Genomic DNA, 26,490 nt, shown 5'->3' with positions numbered 1-26,490 from the left:
TGGGCAGGAGATGATGCAGTGTTCTTATGCATACTCAACAATGCCAAGAAGAGGGTCCACAGTCTGAATTGAACAAATGTAGACAGCGGGCTTAATAACCTCCATTCCCTTTTTCGTAACACAGTGGCCAGTGGTGATGGTGTTTTCAAAATTCTCTTAAAAAAAATAACAGGTAAGATCTCTCGATAGCTATAAATATGAACTTACAGTACCTACAATAGAAAGGTAGGTATTTAGTGTCACCTGATAAACATTTTCTTTCAGGTTGGGATTTTTTTTGTTTTCTGTTTTTTAACAGTAGGATATTGTTGTGTCAAGAATAAAGGTAACAGAATCTCAGTGAATAATGCACATTGTCTGGAAAACAGCTAAGCTGTTACTTTGTCCCTTGCAACCCATTAAACTGATTCTATTAAAAGCTAATAAGTGAGATCCTTCCAGGATCTGATAGGAAAAAAAAAATAAAATCAATCTATTTTTGATTAAAGGATTGGTGTTCTTATAGCTGCAGTGTAAGTGGGCCCTGTGGCTACACTAAGGTCATCACTACTGCAATAAACTGCTGTATTGGGTAAATGATATGAACATGCAGGGGTGAAAAGCACATACTATCATCAGTACTTGTGCTTTTATTTCTCTGAAAATCTGCCCCTACAAAACCAGCAACTGCGTAATCTTTTGGAAGTACATAGTACTGGCTTTGTAAGTGTGATCTATCTGAGGGAAAAAAGGTTCATTTCATTAATTTTTGTTCTGGTAAGAGGAAATATTCCCAAAGCAAATGATCACTACACTCTTCAGTACTCTAAATACCGGGAATCTAACCATCTTCATATTTCAACTTCACAGAACAGAAGCTACTGATAATTTCTTAGTAATAGAAGAAACCCAAAAAACCTTCACAAGTCTCATAAGTGACCACACATTACAGTAGATCTATAAAGCAGCTAATAAAGAGCATCAGAACACAGGATTGTTGCACTCTGCTGAAACATTAAAAATACATTCCCAGTCTTCCTTTGGAGCTCCAACAATGTATTAACTATTACTTAAATTTTAAAGTAAAAAAAAATTATCCAAGTACAGCTGAGTTACTCCATGTTTTACAGGATTTTTTTCCTCATTCAAACCATGATCCTGTATTATCCATCTTACATAACTATTTTATCATCTACATGACTCTCTTACTTCGAATCAGGTGTTGGCTTCTGAACAAAATCTTCTGATCATCTCTGCACTTTGATTCACAATGCAGAACAGCCCAAGCTAGTCAACTGGATTTCTTCTACGTAAAACTGAACTGGAATGTAAAATCCTTAAAACATTTACACATGTTAACATTGGGCTTAGCGTGAACCGCTGCTCTACAGATTCACTCCTACTGGCTGTCACTATTTGCTGAAGTAGACAGCAGTCTGAGACTTTCAACCTGTTCATATTGTTATAAGAACATTAGATGATACAAAAAAAAAATAATCAAAGCTCAATACTAAATTGGTAAGTCCTTCCGATCTTGCTTTTCTCAAATGTTTGTTGAGCATGCCAGGTTCAAGGAACAGACTTCATAAAAGCATTTCTTAAGAACACTAATTAACTACCATCTGGATTCTCAATAGATCTAGACAGAGTATGTTTGAGATTAAATACTTCAGAAACAGTCTAAGATGCTGTACAACTCTAAGTAGCCAGTAAAAGCTCAGCAGTGGCCAGGAAAACAAGACTGAAGTGAAAGACAAAAAAGCCTCAAGAAAAGATGTGATCATGAACCTCTCATTTTCCAAATACAGTAACAACACTACTTTACAACTGTGTATGCTAAAAATTTTGCCTTAGAATTCTAACAGTGTGATCGGTTCTACAAATTAAATTGTTATCAAAATAGCTTTTTACTTCCTTAAAGAACAAAAAATTGAATACAAAACCAGGGCTTGTGACCTTAACAGAAATGAAAGAGGAGAAGGAATGTAAGGTTACAAGATGTAGTAATGCATAAAATAAGAATGTTACTAGGACAAGCCATATGGCTGTACCATGTTAAAAGCAGTGCCATTCATACACTTGCTCTCTCCCATTCAGGGGCTGTTACTGTTCTAGGAAAGAAAACTGCAAAACAGCAAGAAGGGAAGGCAAATGGAACAAGATACAAGAACACACCAGGGAAAACTCCAAGAATCACCAGGGGCTGACTTCAGCTGTTTATTGTTAATTTAAGTGATGACAAAAATTATTCCTAGCAGCTAGTTTAGCTAGAAAATATGGATATATACATATGCATGAACAGTCAAGTGAAATTGGTATGCACCAATTAAGTAGAAAATTAATGACTTGCAACTGCAGTCCTAATGCATAAAGTGCATAAGCATGTCATTACTGAGATTTACTCACTCCAGTTAAATAGTTTTCTTGCTTTCATACAAGTAGAATATTCACATCCAAAAGAAGCCTTTTAAAGTGTGAAGACACACATTAGACAATTGTATCAATGAAGAAAGAGTCTGCAAAGTAATATTTATTACTACTGTTTATTAATAACAACAATAAAGGCATAAATAAACCTGTATTTTGTTATTACATCTAACTTAACACAACAGAACTGAAGTTACTGTGGAAACTGACACAATTAGAAACAGTTATTTTTAAGAGCAATTTTGAGCTACACTTAAAGCCTGGAGTAAAGTACAGCCCCATACTGCTCCAACCAAATGGCACGTGATTGCAAAAGTATATTCATCCCTAGCTTGCTAAAGTTGACAGAAAAAATCTCTGTTGCACAAAGTGGGCACTAATCACACTACACCAGGTGCAAGTGATGCATCACAGCTGTTAACGAATCTAGAAAAGTTTTTAGTACAGGAGACTGAAGGTCAAAAAGAATCCCAAGCATCACAATGATTTTTTTGTCACTATCTGATATCAGTTTTCTCCTCTGGGTAAGTCACTAATTCATTTCAACATCACACTTTCACATCTCACCTGAAAAATATATTATTTAATTCTTAGTACATGTTGGGAAAATTATGAGCATTTATCCATGCTTTTAAGATGAAAAGTTGTTTAACTGCAAATAATAATAGTTGTAAACTTACCTAATTTTCCTTTTATTAAAGCATACATTATCAAAACCACGATAATGGGTTTATTTGTTTTATTGCTTTAATTTACACCTCTTATTTTAAAAGGTGTTATCCTAGAAATGCACTGGTAAGTCACACAATGACAGTACCAATTTATATGTTAAATTAGACGACTATTCTTAAACATGTACACTGCTTACCACAACATAAGAGACACACAGACCATGCTTTCTCTTCTAACAAAAGAATTTCAATATCTGCTGAAGAAACAATAGTAAAATTGTACATACATATATAAGTTATTTTTGATCCATCTACTCTAAATCCTTTGCAAATATTTGAAGAGCAAATTCAGAGTTGTTTTCCATAAGGATTCCACTCTGAGTGGCTAATGTCAGGAAGTCAGATAACCAATATTGAGTATCTATATCCTTTACAAATTCAGCATCAACTTTTTCTGAACTTGAAGGCCCAAAGTTCATTGAGATCTAAAGTACTGAAACAGAATCCAAAAAAGAAATAGGATAGATTCAGTTCAAAATTACCTCAGGATATGCTGAGCAGCTCTTTAATCAATACAGCCTATGGATTTTAAAGAGCTATCCAACATGCCCTAAAGAAAACACAGACATTTCATCAGCTGAATAGCTTTCTAGGTTTCACCGACTATAACTAGGTCTCTGTAGACTGTGACAGGAGCCTAGAGATGCAATTTACACAAAGGTCTTAAGCTTAGATGTCTTTGGAGCTGGATTCCAATCCTGAAGTCCATTTATTCATCATGAAACCTTCTAAAATTAACAAAAAGGAAATGCTAAGCATTGGCATATGTCTTAACTTTGGCATCTTACTCGTAATTACAGAAAAATACCTCCACCTACTCATGCAGAGCCTGATGGCATAGTCGTCCCCCACCCACCACCACCCTGAAGACATACATGCATGTTCTTTCAGGACAGATTCTTTTTTAATGAAGCACAACTAATCAGAGAAACAAAAGGTGATGAAGAGGAACCAATGATAAATTTAAATATGAAGCATGCTGTGACCACTCTGGATTTTTAATTTTTTTTTTTTTTTAATAAGAGCAACAAGATCATAGTGTAGGCGAAGAACAGATTTATATTAATGGGTTCATTTTTTCTTTAAGAAAAAGAGTGCCATGTTCAGTTTCTTGCTCTGCCTTTGAATATTCAAACTTACATTTCCTATCTTCCAGAAGTCTGGACTGTCTCTTAAGCCACGGCAATCATCATTAAGATATTGTATAAAGCGTAAAGGGAATTACAATTATTACTATTGTCCTCTTCCTTCTCTGGTTGTCTTTACAAAGACAAACAGTGGCTAACATTGCATCCTGTTAGAATCAGCCCTGCCCAGAATACTTACTGACCTTAGATCCTGTGGCAAAACACAAGGCTCATGAGAATTAGAGAAAAGTTGTGTGCCAAAACTCAGGATCGTGGCTTTCAATTTGATATCTAATTTCTTTCTACTGTATACACCTATATGCTTTTAATCTGTTCTTAGCATGTAATGATGTCATGTTTTCTTATGAGACACTCAATTCTAGTCCCAGGTCAAACAGAAGAACTGTTAACACACTGTGCTTTCTGCTTATAACTTGCTTTGTCTCAGCTGCTATGGCATGCTTTTTTTCATAGAGAATCTAACTATAGCAAAAAAACCAAAAAGTTTCATTACCTTTCATTTTTCAATGACTAAGACTTATCTGTTCTTAATGTTGCCTGAGAAAGCTACAATTTTACAATGGTCTAAGGATGACTTTATTCTTGTGCTTTAATATATAGCTCAACTATTAAACCATACCTTTCCTATGTTACCAAGTACCTCCTTTTTTCCTTGCTTTTTCAAAGCACAGACTTTTCCACATGGTAATGTGCTATCTACATTAATAATAACTCAGATATTTTCCAAATAAAGGAAGAGAAAAATTAAACCATTTCAAAGTACCTGACATTAGCTGATTAGAAAAAAATCACTAATTGCAAATTTGCCAACTCACTATCTTAAAATGAAATTGTTTTATGCATTTTAGTAAAAATTACATCCTCTTATCACTAATGTATAAATACTCCAAATTTTATGAAAACATTCTGTAAAAACTCTGTAGCAATATATAGATTCATACTATTTCTGCTTTTTCTTGCACTAGTCTGGAGCTGGACTAGGAGGGAGCTACTATACTGCAGCTTCCTAAAGCCTTGCTATTCGTTTTTGTAGATACTTGCCCCACTTCAATACCTACAATTGCAATTCAGTTGAACTGGAACAGATGTTTCTGTTCAAACAGCTGAATATATGAAACAGGTAACATAAAACATAAAAAGATATGCAATCAATTAAAAAAATTAATCAGATAATGTTGGTTCTAGTCCTCCAACAATTTTTTAAAGCTATTCCAATTGCATAAACTTGAGGTTACAAAAAAATCAAATAGGGTTCTTACATTTGCAGGTCTACCTGCCAAGAAGCTAAGTTAGTCTTAAGAAAAATATCAGAATAGAAATTCTATCATTAAATGTCAATTCTGCTATTTTTACTCTCTCCAAATGAACTCTTTAAGGGCTACAGAGATCACTCACTTTATGCCAATTTCTATCAGATGGACAATGAACACTGTATTAGAATCCACAAAGGCACATTTTGGAGCAATTGTACCTGTGAGCTTCTACTCAATGTTACGCATTGAAATGGTCTCATTAAAACAAGCAGGATTACCCACCCGAAGCAAGTTTGGTACACATACACTGCTTCCAAAACCAAAACTTGAGGTAAAAAGCAACCAAGTCCAAAGAAACCAAACTAAAAAATTCTAATACTATCAGTAACAAATTGAAGAAATAAAATTTAAGTCATATATATTCATATACTTCTACTCTTAATCAAAGATCTTTCTGTTTCAGGAAATAAACTTAAGGAATTATACATGATAATGTAACTGTGCTATTAGCAAGTTTCATGTATTATTTTCATAGCATTTTTCTACTGGACCACAAGACAAGTGACACAGCTAGGTTGTGACAGACCTTAAGCTTGCCACACACAGCTTTTGACCTGCACTTTTATCAGAAATGAGCAAAAGTGTCTGCATATCCAGGCTCCACAAATCTCTTACTGCCAGCAGGCTTTGGTGTCATTGCAGAGTGTGAACCGCATTACCTGAGAAGCACAGAAACTGTCTCCTCTCATACATCATCTTTGTGAGGGAGGCTGTTTCATGCATGCATCAGCCAGGGCCTAAAGACTTCAAATACCCCATCCATTTGTACCAAATACACGTTATACATGACACCATACTGTTGTGCAACAACAAACCCAGCTAGCTTAGGTTTACATCTGTGATGACCTAGGTATGTCACTTCCAGGTCTAGTCAAGAAAGACCATCTAAATCTCCAACTTGGACACTTCTGCACTCCAGAGTTCATTCTGCGATTCAGATATAACTTGTATTTCATCTGTTCTTGTAAAATCCCTTCCGCTGCAGCTTTTTCAAACATGTTGAGAGGTAAATGTTTCTTGTGAGGGTTTTTTGTTGTGGTTTTGTTGTTGTGGGGTGTACATTTGTTTGTTTTGCAGATGGTTGCAAACTACCTTCACAAAGTTCATCTTGTCATTCCCCCCATACCCTACAATACAGTTTGGATTCAATGCAACACACTTCACTTCTTCAAAGTTTTCCAGAAATGGGATGAGGAAGTTCACACGTAGTAAAGCAGCTGCAAACAGACACTGGAGGCAGGAATCAATATCTAAAGGTCAGATAACTGCAAGCATGTGACAAACGGCTCTAGAATTTGTGCTCTCATGTGAACATGAAATCCAATCCGTTTGCTTTCGCACCATCACTACTGCCATAACCTTGTTTACAGCAATCCATAACACCCCAATTTTTTTTCTGTCAAGATCTGAAGCTCTCTTGTAAAACTGTCACCTGCTGTGGCATTCACTGGAGTGAACACAAAAGATATGCCCTGATGCACGTTTAATCCTCAGAAACAACAGTAAACTGCATTTCAGTTACTAAGGTCTGAAGCGCAAGCCAGAATGAATCGTCAGTATTTAGCAGCTAACACTGTAACAACAGTTTTTTATATATGATTTCATTAACAACAAATATCAATTTACTCAGTGTAATATTCCTTCAAAGTGCTGGTTATTTATCTTGCCTAACTAAAAGGTACAGGCATAAATCTGTCAAACTCAGGAGTTTATGGAACCACATGGACTTTGGTCTATTGCTGTACGTACAACAACTAGTACACAGTCATAGCTTTCTATGCATTTTGAGTAACACTTTTAACCCTATTAATAGACTTAGAGGAGTAGCTTATATTTAATGTATTTCTGAGCTGTCTTATCTAAGCAGTTTTTTGTTTTGAAGAACAGCCTTTCATTTCTCTGGCGGTCAGTTTTAAAGCAGGTGGTTTTTGTTGCCTCCAGAACATGTTTCCTTCTCTCACAAGGAGAGCAGAGAAAAATACAGTGGCCAAAAACCAGCAGCAAATGAAGAATGGGAGCCTTCTGAGCAGAAGGTGATCTCCTATTGCATTGGGTTTGCCTGACAAGGCATTGATAGCAGGGGGGGCTACAGGTGGCTTCTGTGAGAAGCTGCCAGAAGCTTTCCCATGTCCAATGGAGCCCATGCCAGCCGGCTCCAAGACGTACCCATCGCTGGTCAAGGCTGAGCCCATCGGTGACACTGGTAGCGCCTCTGGGATAACATATATAAGAAGAGGGGAAAACAACCTGCAGTGCAACAGCACCCAGAAAAGAGGCGAGAGGCTGTGTGAGCGGAGTACCCCTGCAGCCCCCCAGGCCGGTGCAGACGGAGGGGCAGGGGGGGCTCCAGGCCCGGAGCAGAGGTTCCCCGGCAGCCCCTGGGGAAGCCCCTGGTGAGGCAGGCTGTGCCCCTCAGCCCATGGAGGGTAACGGTGGGGCAGGTCCCCACCTGCAGCCCCTGGGGACCCCACACTGCAGCAGGGCAGAGCATGAGAAGCCTCCCCCTGAGGAGGAAGGAGCAGCAGAGACAAAGTGTGATGAACTGAGCGCAGCCCCCAGGCCCTGTCCCCCTGTGCTGCTGGAGGGGAAAAGGCAGAGAAATCAGGAGTGAAGCTGAGCCTGCGAAGAAGGGAGGGGCTGGAGGAAGGCATTTTTAAGCTTTGGTTTTATTTCTCATTATCCTACTCTGATCTGACTGGTAACAAATTAAATTTATTTTCCTAGAGTTGAGTTTGTTTTGCCTGCCCATGATGGTAACAGGTGGGTGATCTCTGTGTCCTTATCTTGACCCATGAGCCTTCTGTTACATTTTCCTCCCCTGTCCAGCTGAATAGGGGAGGGACAAAGCAGCTTTGATGGGCACTGGGCATCCAGCCAGGGTCGACCTACCACCTGCATCACCACTGCACAGGCATTTAATTGTTCAATCTTCCTGACACATTCCTCAAACAATTTACAAGGCTCTTGCAAGAACTCTGCTCTCCTCCTGCGCTCATATTTATTAACTGCATACTGGTCCCAATATTCTTCACTCCCATGTTCTCTCTCTCATCCAGAAATGTGCTGGAAATAACTATTGAATATTTTAAAATTCAAGGGTTATCAGGGGTCTCACAGAATTTAAGCTCTAGGAAACAGAAAAAGAATGGTTTCAGGATCAGCTGCCAGCTGAAAAAAAAAAAAAAAAAAAAAGAGGCCAAAAGAAACCCAAAGTTGATGTGAGATTGAGTTTGACTTTTACCAAAGAACTGGCATTTCCTCATTGAAGTACAGGTTCCTTTTATAAAAAAGACTCTTAATTCACTAATTCCAGTCATGTACCTAGGAGAATTTATCTCATAAATATTACAGAGCAAGCAACAGTTCTAAGTTTTGAATGTGCACTGATCAGGAGACAGTATAATAGAGATACCGAAAAATGATCTGTAGGTCACAGAACTAACATTCACTTTGTATGCATACCGGTGTATATGTTCCTAGACAAACAAAATCAACTGAAAATTGAAACAGGTAAACAGAGTAAGACCGAGAAATACACATTATTTAAACCTAAAATGATACTATTAAGTATAGAAACTGAGTTTCAAAAGGAAGCAAAAAATTATCCTGAATCAAGACTCTCTTCTGCTTGTTTCTAATGTGAAATGTCTCACCTGGATCAAAACATACAGTGTGTATTGACAAAGCTTATGTAAAGCACAACATCACAGGCTTGGGGCAGAGTGGCTGGAAAGCTGCCTGGTGGAAAAGGACCTGGGGGTGCTGGCTGACAGCTGGCTGGACATGAGCCAGCAGGGTGCCCAGGTGGCCAAGGCGGCCAACAGCATCCTGGCTTGTATCCAAAACAGTGTGGCCAGCAGGACAGGGGAAGTGATCGTCCCCCTGTACTTGGCACTGGTGAGGCCTCACCTTGAATACTGTGTTACATTTTGGGTCCCTCACTTCAGGAGGGACATAGCGGTGCTGGAGTGTGTCCAAAGGAGAGCAACAAAGCTGGTGAAGGGTCTGGAGCACAGGTCTCATGAGGAGCAGCTGAGGGAACTGGGGGTGTTTAGTCTGGAGAGGAGGCTCATGGGGGACCCTATTGCTCTCTACAAGTATGTGAAAGGAGACTGTAGGCAGGTGGGGGTCATTCTCTTCTCCAAGATAACTAGCAACAGGACAAGAAGAAATGGCCTCAAGTTGCACCAGGGGAGGTTTAGATTGGATATTAGGAAATATTTCCTCACCAAAAGGTTTGTCAAGCATTGGCACAGGCTGCCCAGGGAGGTGGTGGAGTCACCATCCCTAGATGTATTTAAAAGACAGGTAATGTGGTGCTTGTGGACATGGTTTAGTGGTGGACTTGGCAGTGCTAGGTTAACAGTTGGGCTTGATCTTAAAGGTCTTTTCCAACCTAAATGATTCTAAGAGTCTATAAAATCAGTATTCCAGTGAAATATCATGAGGTACCTGATGGGCCGATTTTCTTTACTGTCAAAGAGCGAGAAGATTACTTCCAGTTCCTCTCCCAGATTGGAGCACATTAGACTCTTCATCTGAACAAAAAGATGGTGGCTGCTCGCTGGTACTGGTGTGTCTTTTTTTCGGTGACGGTGTTCCATCTAAAAATACCACAAACAACAAGCAGGCAGTTTGAATTAACTGTAAAAATCTCAAAACAAAACGAGGTAGAAGATGTAATACTGAACTAGTTTCTTAATGCAGATTTTTAATTTTAAAAAAATTAATTCAGTACTAACTTATAAAAGCGGTGGGGTTTGGGGGCAGGGGGGTTTGCAGGAGTGTGTGTGTTGGGTTTTCTTGTTGGTTGTTTTGTTTTTTGTTTTTTGTTTTTTTAATCTGAGAAGGAGAATGCAAGGAAGTGACTTTCCTAGCGTTGCACTGCACCATTATCATTTCTAGGAGAAAAACAATAACTCTAGAAGTTGTACCTTTTTTGTACTCTGAAAATTCTAAGCCACTTTAAAACTTTGTGCTGGAACAATATAGTATTTCATAGCTAGTTTAAATAGTTAATGATCTGATATTCTAGCATTCAAATACACAAAAATGCCTTTGCAAAAGACTAAATACCAGTATTTTAAAATGGAAAAAAATCACATCCATATTTTATAATTGGCAGACTCTACGAAGAACATACTAAATTCTCTTGATTTGATTTCACAGTTTAATCTTCACCATTTTAACTGTCCATTAAGAGTAGGACAATCTTAAGTTGTACTATTTTTCCCTTACATTGCATAAAAAATAATTTTAAACATCAATCTTCCCAAGTGACTTAGCCCAAGATAACCTCAGTTTGAAGGCTTTTTTAACCCCTCTATTTTCCAAAGTCCACTCCATGAGTTCCATTATTAGTTTTCTGGGTTATTCTTCCTCTGTATGTTTCTTCTTATGATTAATGGTTCCTCACTGTTATTTCATCTAGTGCTTCAACAGGATTCTGTACAACTACTATGACTTTGAAACTGCCCAAAGGTATACTGATTCTAGCATGAAGAAGTTACTATTGGGCGTGACATCACAAGTAATCAACATAAGTAGCTAAAAATTATCAAAAATATATGATTTCAGCTCCACAGAAAATGGTAGCAATTATATTTTTGTTTATTCTGTATTTAAACGCAGAAGAGTTAATATAAACAAAATCTAGTTTAAATAAAACCTTAGTGTTAAACAAGTAAGGCTCAGAACTGTCTGTCTGTAACAACCGCAGCACTTGTATGAGCCAAAACCCACATAAGTTAATAGGCAAGTTTTCTTAGACCTCACTGGAGATTAAACCAGAATAAGAAATATTAGTGCTGCTTTTATTAAATCAAGATGGGCTTTTATATCCAAACGAGAGCTCTTCTATGCAGTTTAACTGCCATTTACATTAACATATTAAAAAAGACCAGTAGCTCAGTATGATTAACTGTGACGATACTTGTACCATGAGTGTTTCCATAAATCTTACCTAACAGGACTCCAGTGTCTGGTAAAACTCTAATGAAAAAGAGTCTTATAAGCTTTTATTGCTCATTAAATTAATGTTAGTAGTCACAATTTCAGTGATATATCAGAAAATAAAACTTTTAACAAATAACATGTAAAATGAGCATGTGTGCACACAAATTTGATATCAAAGCAAAGCATCTCATACAGATGTAAAGATGACATAACTATTCAAAAGAAAACTTCCCTCATAGTAAAACTCATTACACTATGAAATGTCATTTTATTTTATCAATAAAAGTACTTTTGGTTAAGTAGAAGAAAGCTGCATTAAAACATCAGTATGTCATTTGATAGCAAAAGTACTGAGTACTATATTCACACACCAGCCTGTAGAGCTCTGTGATGCTGATCTCTTCAGGATCCACCATAGCATATTCTTTTCTTGGAACTAAATCAAGTCCCAGTTGTCTGTATGAAAAATGGAACAACAATAAGTAGTTTCTACACCCAAAGGAAACAAATTAACTCATAGCTTCCATTTACATTTACAACAAACAATGTATATGTTAATTGGTACTCTACAGTTGGTTTAGAGTTTGTTTTAATATATTTTGGTTGAATTCACCATTCACAGATGATTCCTCCCCACTTTCCTCACTTTGTGACATTAATAGAATATGTTTCCCCAAAATTTTTACATCTGTTTCACACTGTAGACAATGTACAATTGATATTGTCCTTTGTACTATTGTGGACATCGTACAATGTCAATCACACTAGCGTCTTCAATTTGAATGACAACTGTGGAAAAGAAGATAAGAAGAATATCCATCAAATGCCAAATCATCATCTTATTTTTAATTTGGACTGGAAGGCATCAGAGCTGCCTGGCTGCATCCCCTAAACAAAATAATGAAATGAACTTGTATCAACTGGAATAAAACTTATTCTCATTACAGCAGCAAGCAATAAAGATTAAGAACACATAGGGCACCCATGCTGAACTTTTGAAAAACTTGAAAGATTAGAAAGTTTTTCAAAAATATGTTTTTAAAGAGTAGAAACTAACCACTTCAAAACCTATCAAAATTCCATTTGGTTAGCACAAAATTCTGAGCAGTTAATCATACACAGTTAATGTTAATCACAGTTGTTCCACTGTGTTAGGTATTTCAGCTTTCAGATAGCAGTAGCTGCAGAAAACCCTGAAATTCAGGGAATTCTGATATTTAATGTTGCTGCATTTAGTCAGAGTTTAACTGAATAAATATAGGCTAAAGAGAAGTCTTTGAAAACAGCCGCTAAATGCCAAAAGGTATTTTGCCCTTTTTCTCACTTTTTGGGGAAAAAAAAAAAAAAGACAAACCAAACCACCAAAACCAAGCAAACAAAAAAGAGAATACGATTTGTGTTAGCTCTTATGAGTTATTCAGATAAAAGAAAGGTGCAGAGCATAGTAGCAAGATGCATGTTAAGAGACACCAAAGTAGGAACTGAATTGTGTGATACAAGCCAAAGAGAAAGCAATTCCAGCCAGTACAGTTTCAGTTAAGACAATAAAGCGATGTTAACTGCATCACATAGGAATCTGGCCAGGTATGTTTTAAAAAGACATAATAGGATGTTGCAGATACTTCAATGCAGTTCTTTTGTAGACAGTGCCACTATTATGTAAAATAAACAGACAGAAAAAAGTTAAATAAAGTGCCAAGTCACTTTTCACTGTTAAAACATAGTGAACAGAAAAACAATGAAGGAGAAAGTCTGTTAAAAGAAAAAAAAATGGTAATGCCTATCAAAACTTTGTTCCTATTTCAACATTCTACACTGAGCCTCAAGCCATGGCATTATAATTAGTACTCACTCATTGCCCCAGTCCAGACGAGCAGTGATGTGTCGCTTGACATCCTTCATGCGATCATGGGTGAGATGGCCAACAAGTACCTGCCTTCGCAGGTCTAGGATTTCATTCATTATGTGCCACAGTCGGTGAAAGAGATCCCCCTCATTCCTCTGTGAGATAAAAAATATAATTGCCTCTACATCACTTGTATAAGCTGACAATCCTAAGAAATACAGATATGGTGGGGAAATCAATAAAACTCCTTCCTTATTCCCCTGCTTAGTCTTTTTTCTCCTCATCGTACTGCAACCATTTTACCTTGCACACAGGTATGCATATAAAATAATTTCAGAGCTTAGCACAGACCCTGTATTTGCACCACACTCACTCCAAAATTTCACTCCAATTCCTTATGTCTCATGTTAACACAGACTAATTTTTTGATAGATATAAAAAAAAACCCTTAAAAACAAATTATTTCCTGCCATAGCACTGTTTTATTCCAAGAGCATATTCATTTTGTACTGCTGTCTCATCCAAACTGAGTATGTGATCATGTAATTCAGGACTATTTGAAGTGTAAGTGTTTGAAAGGGCAATAGCTTTAAAGTGTTCATGTTCTTTTAACAGTTTCTTGCATGGATATAACTCTACACACTACTATCTGACCATAAATACATAGTATCGTATAGGCAGAATCTTGCCCAGACAGTTATTCTTCATCTAACTGTGAAGTAGGAGAAATTACGTGAATACAACTGCTTTTTAAACCACATCCTCCTACTCTAATTATATACCAGTTAAGGACAACAATTTCCAATAAGTTTCCTCCCAAACAGAATTTCTTTTAACTCTTCATTCACTAATTCTAGTTTTACTTGATACAAAGTTTTTCTGAGAAACTTTAGCTTGAAGAAATTATTGCAACCTCCGTTTATATGATGCATCACACAAAGTTGAAAAAACATTCCTATTCAGATTTGTTCTGCTAATTCTTGCCAAAAGACCCTAAGACCATTTCCCTTTTCTTTCTTCCTATGAACAAATAGCATAAAAACAAAGTTCAGCTACTTCTGCTGCATAAAAGCTAAAATTCACTTAGAAGCACCATTACTCTCTGTCAGTAACTTTTATGTTTCTAGGGCTCTGACAAACTGTCATTTGGTCAATCTACTATTTTTACTTCACAGTCATTCAACTTCATAAGCTTAATAAAATGGGCATTAATTTTTTTGTCCTGGCTTTTTGTCTGAAAAAAAAGAAAGCCAGTGTATTTTTAACATGCAGTAACAACAGCAGTGAAGAAAAAGCTGCCAAAAGAGGAACAACTTCAGTATGAACAATAGAAAGATATGAACTTTATAAGAAAACAAAAAAAAATGGTCATACAAATAGCCCTTAAATCAAGAGCAAAAGACAAAAAAAGACTTTTTTATACAAATGTTTTAGTGAACTAGACTGACAGTATGTTTTCACAGTTCCTGACACCAGTGTATAAAGATTTTTGTTTCTACAGGTAAAAAACAAACCAAACACTAATTCAGGTGCATTTTTGGTTTTGGTATCTGATGAAAAGCTCTACAGAAGTAAATTATTCATGTGAATACAAGAGACATGCTAATGTTTAACACCACCATTAAGTTCAAAATAACATTTTCAGGTATCCTTTCTTTTCCAAAGCTCTAGAATTTGTCTATGAGTTGCTTGTATCTCAAACTGCTGATTGGATCTGCAAACAACTGTGCTTACATTGTAGATCTAGGTCTCTAAGGGATCATATTTTTGCTCCTTTTGTTCCAGGAGAAGCCAATATACTAATATACTTGTTAACATACAAAAAGCAATCACACTTGTGCTTCAGACAGAGAAAGCTACTTCCCATTATAATCTAGGGTAATTTCAAACAAGCTTTGAAGAAACACTTTCTTGTTTCTCAAGAAGCAGTTCATACTGCTTAATTACAATTTCACTGTCAAGTGTAAAGTGATACTCTATTACTTAGAATCCAACAAATAAATACTTGATTTTGTAGGCTCTTGTATAAAAGCTTTCACTAAGCAAACTAGAAACTGCTGCAACTGCAGGTTTCAGAAAGGTCATCTGCTTCCAAAAAGCCTCTCTGAACACAACCCATACAAGAGTCTCAAAAAGGTAGCAGACTGTCTACTTCTGTACCATCCTGATTTGTAGAAGGTCTGCTGGCACCACTTATTTTTGTTTCTTATGTAGCAGCAGCTGCCCCTGAATCAGAACGTAGCTAATCTTCTCACAATTAAGTTATAATTATCAAATCAACAATGAGTTAACATGAAGGGTTGGAGACTACGTAGATGCAAGTGAACAGGTTTTGACCACATTTTATGTGTGCACATGGTTGCCCAGTCCAAATCATGTTTTGGTTGTAGTGTAGTAGATTAGAAGGTCAAGTGTTAAAAACTTAAGAAACTCATGATGCAAATCACAAATTAAAACTAAAATATTTTAGTTAAACCTTTAAAGACACAACTCTACAGTCAAGAGAAAGAAAAAAGTTCAGTTCACAGAGGAAATGGAAGTAGACATGGAAAAAGGAAGTTATAGCTATTACTATGCCTTAATTATGATGTGCAAGAAAAATGCAGAACAGTCTGCAAAAGCTGGACTTCAGTCAGAATAAAGAGAGATATTGAATAGATTTCTTTTTGTGTGTTCTAAGTACACCAAAACAAAACAATTTCTACCTAAGGTGGTAGCCAGTTAGAGAAGGAAATGGTAGAATTTTTATTGGTATAAACTTTTCTTCAACTGAAGTTTTTAAGGGATGTAATTACAGAATTGGAGAGGCCCAATTTACAAAGTGAGCACAATGGAGTGATAAATGGAATTTATAGAAATAACACACACCACGGGTATTCTTTGAGAAAGAAAGAGTAGTTATTTATTTATTGCCACTTTGTGTTTTGCTGCTTGCACAGCCACTACTGGAATACTATATCCAGTTCTTAGTCCAGAAATGCAGCAACAAATAGAATATGGGTTAGAAAACAGGAATGGTTAAGGCTAAAAAACATGATTTAAAGTGAAATTTGAAAAGATGGATCAACTAAGATAGTTAAACACAAAGGTAAGACTGTAAGCATCTATTAAAACAGAACAATTTCATAGAGGGGCATTCTGTAGGGAGTTGTTATAAAATTACTAGGACTGGTATGAATGCAATATGAAAATGTATACATAAGTACGAGAAGAAATGACAGAACAAGGAAAGGTTATGGCATGGAAGTGCCATTTCATTTAAACAAGAAGAAAACCAAACTGACCTGAAGATATTGGGGAGAGGGAGAGAAAGACCAGAGCCACAAAATATCCAGATAAGGAAACCAAGAGAACTGTGAAACATGGGACTTCAAACTTATGAAGTGTGAGATAAGGAAGAAGTTCAAAACCGGAATCCAATTCTATAATGTGCAGTACATAAATCCAGAATCAGTTCATTACTGCTAGTCAAGAACCAGCCCCCAGCCTCTCTCAGCAACGAGGACACAAGCTCTGGCATCCCTTGAGCTGTGTCATATGCAAGAGATCCTGGTCAAATAACATGGATACATCTCAGCGCTCTTAAGTGTGTGAATGTGAGAGGAAATAAAAATGTGTAAGAAAATGGGTATAAATTAAATCAACTGGCTGAGATATTTTCAATAACATACTGAATTTCTATATTTCAATAAAATTCCAATAATTTGTTACACCTACTTCCAACACTTCAACTGAGCAAAGGAATCCCTAGATGCAACAGTTACACGATGAAGCTGGACAAGACACAGTCACTAAGCTGCTCAAGTTCAGCAGCAGTAGTAAGTCAACGATTGGAACAAATTAAGACATTTATTTATTCCATAATTAGCACAGTTCAAACCAAACTGAATGCTTTTTTCTGAAATATATACTTAAACTAGAGCATCTAAAACACTGTGTCTTGAGTTGGCATTCAATCAAAGCAACGTTATTCAGGGTACTTGCCACATAGAGTTGTTTCCACATTGTTCCCCAGTCTCTTAAAGTTGACGTCATTTCTGTAATAACAGAATCTTCTGTTGGAATAACCATTTCAAATTGTCTGTAACATGCAGAAGAACACATATTACATAAACATTACAAATGCCATTACAGTTACTAATATAAATACCTCCTTCCTGCCAACAGGGATGCTGATCAACCTATATAGGTGCTCTTTCAGCTCATGACACTTTTCAGTTGTATATTTTATTAATCCCCATGGAAAAGTCTTGAGTGAAAATAATGTAAACCTCATGGAAAGTCTTGGTCCTTCAGAAGTCAAGGTGAGTTTTCTACTATGATATAAGCATGTCAAAAACTACTTTCACAGCAGAGTAATTCCTGCAATTTCCAAAGGGATCTTGCTACTTTAGCTTAGATCCCAAACCAGCAATTGTTGCCACTCTTTTACATCTCTGTTCATAGAAAAAAGACAAGAAAATGTCATTCCTTCAACTCCAAGAGGATACAAAGACTCAAAAGAAAACTAGCACAGTGTGAGTGAGTTCTCACCTATTTGACGTTGGCCAAGAAAAAGTTGGATTGGCTTGGTCAAGACTAAAAACTTTCTACCACACCACCAATTCGTACAGCATCATCACTAACACTTTGCTCTGACACACAGTGTATTTCAAAGATTTGCGTTCATGCCTGGATTACTTTTGTCACATAACAATGTGACAGCCCCTGGCTATGACGCACTGTAGGGCACTGAATATGTGGAATGGGAAAGACTAACAAAGGAAATAGGCAACAATGACTGAACTCCTGGCAAGTACTGTCACAGGGGGGCTGCTGACAAAAATTATTCCATCTTTAAGCCTTTTTTTACTATGATAGTTTACAACAACTTTATTTCACCAAACTTTCAGTATTATCTAAAACCACTTTTAAGGGAGAAAGGATCGAGCCCACAACAAACCATACGTGGCTTGAGCTCCACACCAAACAACAGTGTTTAACAGTAATGTGGAGCCATTTTCACCTGTGGGAACAAGATTTTAAATATGAATACAGTCTTCATAATTATTTTGCTCATCATGAATCATGAACCTTCTACTCAATCATGCTCCCAAAATGAAGGTCACCTATACCTGATGTTTAAGCATCCATCTATTATGGTGAGAAATATTTTTACCCAAACAGGTTTCAAACTGTTACGTATCAATATTAATTATATAAATAAATGATAAAATGTGAATGCTCCCAAATTAAGTAAAACATCAGAAAAAAATATTGTTGAACTAACATCATTGACAGATTTTTTTAAGTGATACATCTAAAAAAAACCCCAATAGTCAGTATTTCTTTTAGTCAGAACATTTCAATTTATTTTTAATTTTTATTTAAATTTTTATTTAAACTAATTTTAATCAATTGTTATGTTTTTTATTAACTCTTCCAAAAATGGAGAGATCAGTTGTTGTCAAAAATATTGGCTCTTCATTACCTGAAGTAGTAAAGGAAAGCACATCTCAATTCATTTACAGTTTGAGTGAAATCTTACAAAAGTGATACACTTTTTTTTTTTTTTTTTTTTTTTTTTTTACAATGGGCACAACTGCTGTCCTCAAAGAAAGCAACTAATCTTAAACAGCCAGCTTCTGTACAGAGTAACTTCTAATTAAGGCAATACCTTTTTCAAGCCAAACTTAGCAGCAGGAAGCAACAGTTTTCTCTTTCCTCTAGACAAAACAGACAGATATTCCCAATTGTGCTGCGTGTCTTTTCACAATACATCACTCTCAATTTTATGACCATGCAGGAGTACCAGTTTAAAAAGGACAGTAATTTCAAGTTCTGGGGCAGTAAGATATTACAACATAACAAAATCATGACTTGATTTTATAACCACAAAAGATCTTTGGTACAAGCCATTGACCATGTTTAAATATTTGAATCCAGAACATTTCACCTACCCTTTGTTCTTAACACACGCATTTTTCAAGTGAATGTAGTTGGATGGAAATATGCCCTGAAAAATAAAATAGTTTAGGTAAAACCAAAAAAACTCCCCTTATATAATTTTCAGTGTAATTTAGAACCATTTGGTATGCAAATGCTTGCTGAATTAAAAGTTCTCCAAATAATTACCAAAAACACTCACAAAAAAGCATACATTCTCACTATAGATCTAATGGAAATGAAAATGCCATGATTCAGTACAGTTTAAATCCTTGAATACTTCAGAAAATTAGAACATAAACAAGTGTAGTACATGTCGAAGATTGCTTGAGACCTCACTCCTCTTAGATGTTTTTATCAATTATTCCCACCTTGACAAAAAATGGACCAGCTGTGGGGGGGTAACATCAACTGCATGTTAAAAATAGTATCTTCAGCTAGGGTTTTTTTTTAAAAAAGCAAAATAAATAAAGTTAACTTTTTATTGAACCTTGTTAAGTAAAATAAAGTCAACATAGTTTTATTTGGTGGCTACTATACCCTGCAATGCACAAAAAGCTACGGTAGATGCCTACTAAAGAGCCTCAGTGGCCTGACAGGAACGGTCCTTTTTTGAAGGGCTCTCCACTGTTCTTTTGAATGGGCAGCATTGCTGCAACAGTCAAATTGCTCTTACAGGACACCAACTTTCATAAATCAGAACAATGTGCAAGATGACGCAGCTCAACTTCAAGCTTCTGCCTGGGAACATAATATACTACAGCTCATTACATAATGCAATGAGGGAAAAATACATGTACATTCTCTTTACAATAAGTACAGCTGCATATAGCTTTCCTTTGTGATGACGGTGTCCCACTTGCTTTTAACATAGACATTAGACTTCCAACAAAAATGCATCTACTATGTAGAGGCAACTGCTCTTGTAAATGCTCCTACTCCTCTATAATGTAAAGTAGTTCAGGAGAGGATCTCCCAAGGGCAGCAAGATGTACAGCCTCGCACTTGTAGCGAAGTGCCAGAAATCAGGATGGCTGCATATGCATGCTTACTGCAGACCAGCTGCCACAGATAAAATTTGAGTGTCAAAGCTGGCAGAATAAAAAGGGAAGAATCTTCTTCAGAGATTTTTTTATTATTTAATAAGAGCAATACCAATAACAAGTGGAGTTACAAGGTGCTCTTACTTTACTTTCGGAGAGACTCCCTTCAAAAATCCAATTCAGGAAACTGTTTACATTCACACCAGGAAAGCAGAAAATATATATCTCATTTCTTCACACATCAAGTCATGTTTAGAAAACCTGTTCATAACTTCTATCAACACATTTGACAGACCACAAAGCAAGACTGACAGCAAGCATGTGGTGAGAACTGCAGCAAAAGACACAGAAGATGCAATAACAAATCCCAACTGCTCATGTCTTAGAAACCAAATTGCATTATATCCATGAGGTCAAAGTAGTAAACATCGGGTTAGACTCTGTGGCTAAATTTATTGTTCACACTGACCTTCCATATAAAGCAAAGGAAATTTATGTGAGCAGAGACTGCATACCTAGGCACAAAAGGCCAATTACTTATGACATGAGCACAAGAAACTTTTGAAATTAGCACACATGTGCCCTATTTTGCAGCTGAAGAAGGTTGGAAACAGAAAGGGGGGGGAAAAAAACCCAAAGCTTACAATGGGGCTTAAAGGAGCAATAGATGATTTGAGATCCTCCTTCATTGGCTTTAAGACTAAAAACTTAATGTGTTGAGAAAAAACAGAAATCTTGAAATGGTTTCCCATATGGAAAAAAAAATTAAAATCTTTCCAGTCACAGATACAAGTCAACAGGAGAGATTAAGAAAATAGAAAGACAAATAAGATAGGTAAAGCCTATACATATTCAACATGAACAAATGTTGAAATACAAATTTCATATTCCACATCTGAATGCAGAAAAAATATCCGTGAAGTCTGGTTTAGAGCACTATCAACTACACTACTATGGAAATAAAAACTACACATCAAAGAAAAATAAAACTAACAATATATTTTACATGACAATACAGATCTTTTATTCAACTGATATTCTGCACGTGGCTTCTATAACTAGCTGTCTCCACTGGTTGCTCCAAATTAATTTACAGCATCAAGCAAAACAGTCACAGTCTAACCAACTTTTCCAACAGTATTTACAATTTGTATTCTCAGAAGTCTTTTCCCTTCAACTTGGCTTTCTCTGAGCTCACAATCTAAAAATCAGAAATAAAAGGAAATTCACCAGAGCCTCAGATTTCTAAAGTGTCTCATCCTAATACACCGGAGCATTTCAGAGTGCAGTCCATGTCCAAATCTAATTAAAGCAATATCAATAATATACTTAACACTAAGCTTTAGGGGTTTTAAGTATCAAACACTGACATGGAGACTACAAACTTTTGGAAAGTAAATATCCATTTTTGCCAAAAAGTGGAAATCTGTAATTGATCTTTACCTTAACATTGGGGTTTTTTAAGGCAAATCCTCTGTACCATCCTGTGAAGAAAGAACATTTTGTTTTTAAAGTATGCAAATTGTTTCCATATGTAAAACAGATTTCATCTTTCCCTTTTGGACAGATAGGACAAATATAAAACTGTCAGACTTCACACATTTAAAAGACTTCCATACAATGAAAGAAAAGTCTTTTGTTTAAACCAGCTCATATTCAGATTACTTAATTCACACAATTTAAGGAGCTACTCTTTAAACCTCTATTCCCAAATGTTTCTAACATTGTAACCCAGGCACATTTTGCACTAGACACCACGCCAGACAAAAGGGAAATTGTTTTATATCCACTGTCAACATTTACAAATAATTTTGGGACTTAATGCTCTAAATCTATAAACCACATTACTATAAAAAATTCATGATATACCTGATTGAAAAGAACAGATCCTATGCCTCCTGTATCCTTACAGGTATATAATCCTGATATGAAACCAAAAAATGCCTATATAATCCTAAATGATCAGAAATTCATACTGGCAGACAAGCCTTAAGCAATGTATTAAGGAGGCAGATTATGTAAAAAATGAAACTTAATTTCTCTTACACTAGTAATGGACATTTGCTAAAATCGTATTAGTATTCTCTACCTCAGAACAGAGGCAGAAGAGAATGTTTATACTGCTTTAAGATTTGAAGTTATGACTGAATTTATTTGAAAGGGTCTTGACAGCAGCCAGGCTTCCCTTGGAAATACCAAGAAAGCATAAGAATCACAATGAGAACTCCTTGCTGTCTTAACTGTTAACCTCTATGAAAGTTTACTAAACAGAGAGATTAAATACTAAGAATGAACTGAAATTTAATTATTATAGGTCTTGGAGCACACTGGAACCGTGAAAAAAATTAAGAGGTCAGAATGCGTTATATTATTGACTTCAAAAATGTGTTCATTTAAGAAAGTAAGTGAATAGTAATGGGGTTAAATCAACAATATATGAAACTTCATTATCATTGGAATTCCAAACTGTGAACTCACCATCACATTTCTCTAATATTTGAACGGTGTCTCCGATCTCCAGTGATAGGCCATGTGGGACTGTCCCTCGAAAACCAGCTATTACTGAAAAATATAAGTTTCATTTACTTACAACATTAAAATACAAATTATTATTCCTCTTAACAAAAATAGTATATTAACAGGGGAAGTTAAGTTTTAGAAGAAACAGGCTTACTGAAATTTAATAATCTGTAGAAAGATTCAGAGGTTAAGCCACTTTTATGAGCAGAAAAATTAAAATACAGGACTTGGAAAAAAAAAACACAACCAAAACATCTACAGACCTCCTTTACATGAATAGAAAGCTTCTACTGGAGAGCACTGTTAGCCAGACCGTAACTACCCGGAAGGACAGAAACTGTTTTATTCCAAATGCTCACAGTAACACATATCAGACCTCAGAATTTTGCAAGCTGAAAGTGCCAGTATTTTTGTTGCCATCTATTCCACCCACATGCCAAAAAAAGGAAAACCTTATTTCACATTTGCTTAATGGATGCTATAGAACCAACATATAATCCCAAATGTGAGGAAACAGTTAGGGGGTGCAGACCAATAAAAGCGTGTTGTTTACTAGAATACATTAAGTGCACACACAATCTCCCCTGCAGCCTCCCCGATGCCAGTGAAGTCCAGGTCATGAGCTCAGGCTGGGACAAGAGCTACAGAAATGGCCTTCCCTTGCTAGAGATAAAAAATATCTCAGAAGCAAAATGTCTGCCAGAGCAGTGATGTTCCCAAATACTCACAATGGTCAAATTTTAAGACTTACGTTGTAAGTGCTAAAAAAGTAGCCAGGTTGTTTGGTTTTTTTTTCATTCAGACTCAAAATATAATACTCAAAAGCCACCCAAAATTCTTATTCCAACTAATGCTAAAAATCTATTAACATGCTAGATAGCGATTCAGCTACTCAATCCTGTGTTTGTTGTATCTGAAACTCTGACTTAAAATATTGCCTAATCCAGGCCATGAGACCAAGCAATAGTGATTCTGATTCTCCATATTATAATGTTCTTTTGGAGCTTAATTTTGAAGCTGAAGAGGAAAACGGCCTTCTACCAGTATTAGCAGGGTACAATGCACAAAATTACTTAGTGGCCTACCAGTGGTCTTGCTGCTATCAAATATCCATCCACCTAGATTTGAAAACCCAAATCCCACAGCCAAGTGAAAAACACACCAACTCAGAGGCATGAGAAGAAATCCTGACACGTAAAAGCCTAAAGGAAGCCCCATGGGTGCAGATAAGCGTATGAAGTAACTACTTTTCCACCAAAGGACTGGCAAGATCTTGTCACAACAACCCATTTTGGTGGCTCTTGTCTGCTGTCAGAGGTCTCTCCTGCAACAGGCAGAGACTATGCTCAAACACCACATAACCCGGCATCCACCGCCTGTGCTTGTCAATTGTGTGTCAAAAGGCAGCAGGAGAGATTAGCTGCAATGTAGCACCACCACAAAACCCAAAAATTCATTTGTGAATCTTTGCCAGAAAGTTCCAGATTTATTTAAGAGTAAACCACCAGGATATGGTTTACACTATAGGATGGAATGTATAAAAATGTACAAAAAGTACATTTTTGCCAAAACTTTCTTCGGAATCCAAAGGCTTCAAAGCTCAGTGAATTCAATGATCCCTTCAATCATCATTAAATCATCATTGTGCTTAACCCATGATCTTTATTTATCCCTACTAAAAAAGCCTGTGACATTATATGCCTGGTTAGTCCCCAAGAGTTTGATGTAACATGACAAGTATTTGTAGCATTAAGTTTTGGTTTGGTTTTCTTTGTTGTTGTTGTTTTTTTAATCCAAGGCAAAAGTTTTGAATAAATCTCTATTCATTTTGGTGCTCCTCCTACTCTCAAGGGTAGAACTAGAATACGCCAAGATAAGCATTATGAAATAAAAACAGCTACTTTGATTCCCCTATCATGATCAAGTACATCATTTTTAAAGAAGGTTAGTTGCACGACAGTATTTTTACATCAAAAAAGTTTGTCTAAGAGTTGAAAAATGTGATTTAATTGATTTTTATACAAAGATCTAAAAATTAAATCAGCTTATTAACTATGAACAGATTAAAATGAAACCAAAACTCCCTCAATACAACGTGTATCTAATTTCCTCTGAGGCACTGGATTGACAGGAGTCATTCCAGTCACCTTTCTAGCTTGCAAGAACCAAAACCAATTTATGAAGCCTGCCAAAATAGCACCTGCAGCCACTGAAATAAAGTTAAGGTATTAACAGAGGCAGCATGCAAAACCAAACCCTTGCGTATTATTACAGTTGTGAGATGTCTTACTTTTAAACTCCACGAGATACAAAGAATGACAGTAATTTTCTCCTTAAGAGCCAACATATCTCGCCACACTGTTATGATCTGACTTTGCCATGACATTCAGTTTGTGTTATGCAGTTACTGAATCTGTTAAAGATTTCTTTTTGGTCTTTTTTTTCCAAAGGAAGTTTTAAAAAACACTTTTAGGGCAAAAGGAGATTGAAATCTGGCACAGTGTAGAAAATAGCTAGAATTTGTTTTAGGGCATGTATTGAAGAAAAAAGTTATACCTTGAAATATCTTCTAGGAGGATGGCCTGGAGAGCATATCAGAAAAAGAAAGAAAGAAATGAGGGCATCACCTGGGCCACCGAGCCAGCACATTTACCCCATCGACTCATAGAAGTCTGGCTGGATTCCTGTGGAGGTCTTGCAGTGAGGTCAGGCTGAAAACAGGCAGCTCATTGTCTTTAGCAATGCCACTCAAAACAAAAGAAGGTACATCGCAGAGCAGCAGAGAATTTAATGCAAAGCACAGGAATCCACAAACTTATCACACAAATGTTTGCTTGCCTGACTTTCTAATAACCAAGTCACATTACAGAATTGGGACTGAGAGAGAAGGTGGCTACTCATGTCTTTTTAGTTTATCTGTGGTGTATTTACAGAAGTAGACTACACTGAGGATAACGAAGAAGTCATGGAAGAGGTAGTTACGGTTCCACCAGAGAAGAACCCAGGGTTCAGCAGTTTAGCCATGACACAGGGTTCCTAACCAAGTCATCTGTGGTGATGCATTTCACATCCTTCTCTGGGCTACCCTACAGTCTTATGAATCCCCATTAGGCCTTAGTGCTTGTGTAATGAGCTGGGTGTTGAAGCGCCCCTTGACCATACCAGCAACTCTTGCATGGCTAAGATGGGGAACTGCACTGTTTGTACCAGGAACTCCTGTTGCCTGGCCAAGGTAGGGAACGGGAGTGGGGGACAATCAGTTATTCCTTGACAGCCCTGCAGCATTCCTGACCTGAATTATAATCTGAGTGGAACAGTACCATTATTATTGGAATTCTGAAAAATAAATTACTCAGGTTATGGCCAGGATGGAAATTTACCGATGACTAAAGCAAATCATCTCACAACCTCATAAAGAACAGTCCTAAGTGAGACCCTTTGAGCTCTCCTGCACTGCAGCAGACTGTGACAGCACCTCCTTCTGAGCAGGATGCCGCTCAGAGCTTGCAAACTCCCAAGTTTGTGAAGTTAGGAAGACCACTGCTGAAAGATGATGATGGGGCATGGGCTTATACATCTGCTCCTCAAGGCTCAACCCTTCAC

General features: G+C 36.7%; 1 protein-coding gene and 1 long non-coding RNA gene across 5 annotated transcripts in view; one reads left to right on the top strand and one right to left on the bottom strand.

Annotated features, from left to right (window-relative positions):
* The window catches only part of DOCK4 (dedicator of cytokinesis 4), a 256,017-nt gene that overhangs the window by 143,621 nt on the left and 85,906 nt on the right, over positions 1-26,490 (bottom strand). For all 4 annotated transcript variants that reach the window (XM_040594831.1, XM_040594834.1, XM_040594832.1 and 1 more), the window contains exons 2-8: positions 22,846-22,929; positions 21,811-21,851; positions 19,339-19,394; positions 17,384-17,480; positions 13,406-13,554; positions 11,925-12,009; positions 10,051-10,202 (exon numbers count right to left, since the gene is read on the bottom strand). In XM_040594831.1, coding sequence (XP_040450765.1) covers positions 10,051-10,202; positions 11,925-12,009; positions 13,406-13,554; positions 17,384-17,480; positions 19,339-19,394; positions 21,811-21,851; positions 22,846-22,929 — 664 coding nt within the window. The remainder of the gene's footprint in view (positions 1-10,050; positions 10,203-11,924; positions 12,010-13,405; positions 13,555-17,383; positions 17,481-19,338; positions 19,395-21,810; positions 21,852-22,845; positions 22,930-26,490) is intronic.
* LOC121088556 lies at positions 1,814-25,702 on the top strand. The gene is made up of 3 exons (XR_005827987.1): positions 1,814-4,414; positions 7,626-7,631; positions 25,691-25,702. It is a non-coding gene; the product is annotated as an uncharacterized LOC121088556 (long non-coding RNA).

Source organism: Falco naumanni, chromosome 5 (assembly GCF_017639655.2).
Source record: "Falco naumanni isolate bFalNau1 chromosome 5, bFalNau1.pat, whole genome shotgun sequence".
Classification (NCBI taxonomy): Eukaryota; Metazoa; Chordata; class Aves; order Falconiformes; family Falconidae; genus Falco; species Falco naumanni.
This window is presented reverse-complemented; position numbering and strand designations above follow the sequence as displayed.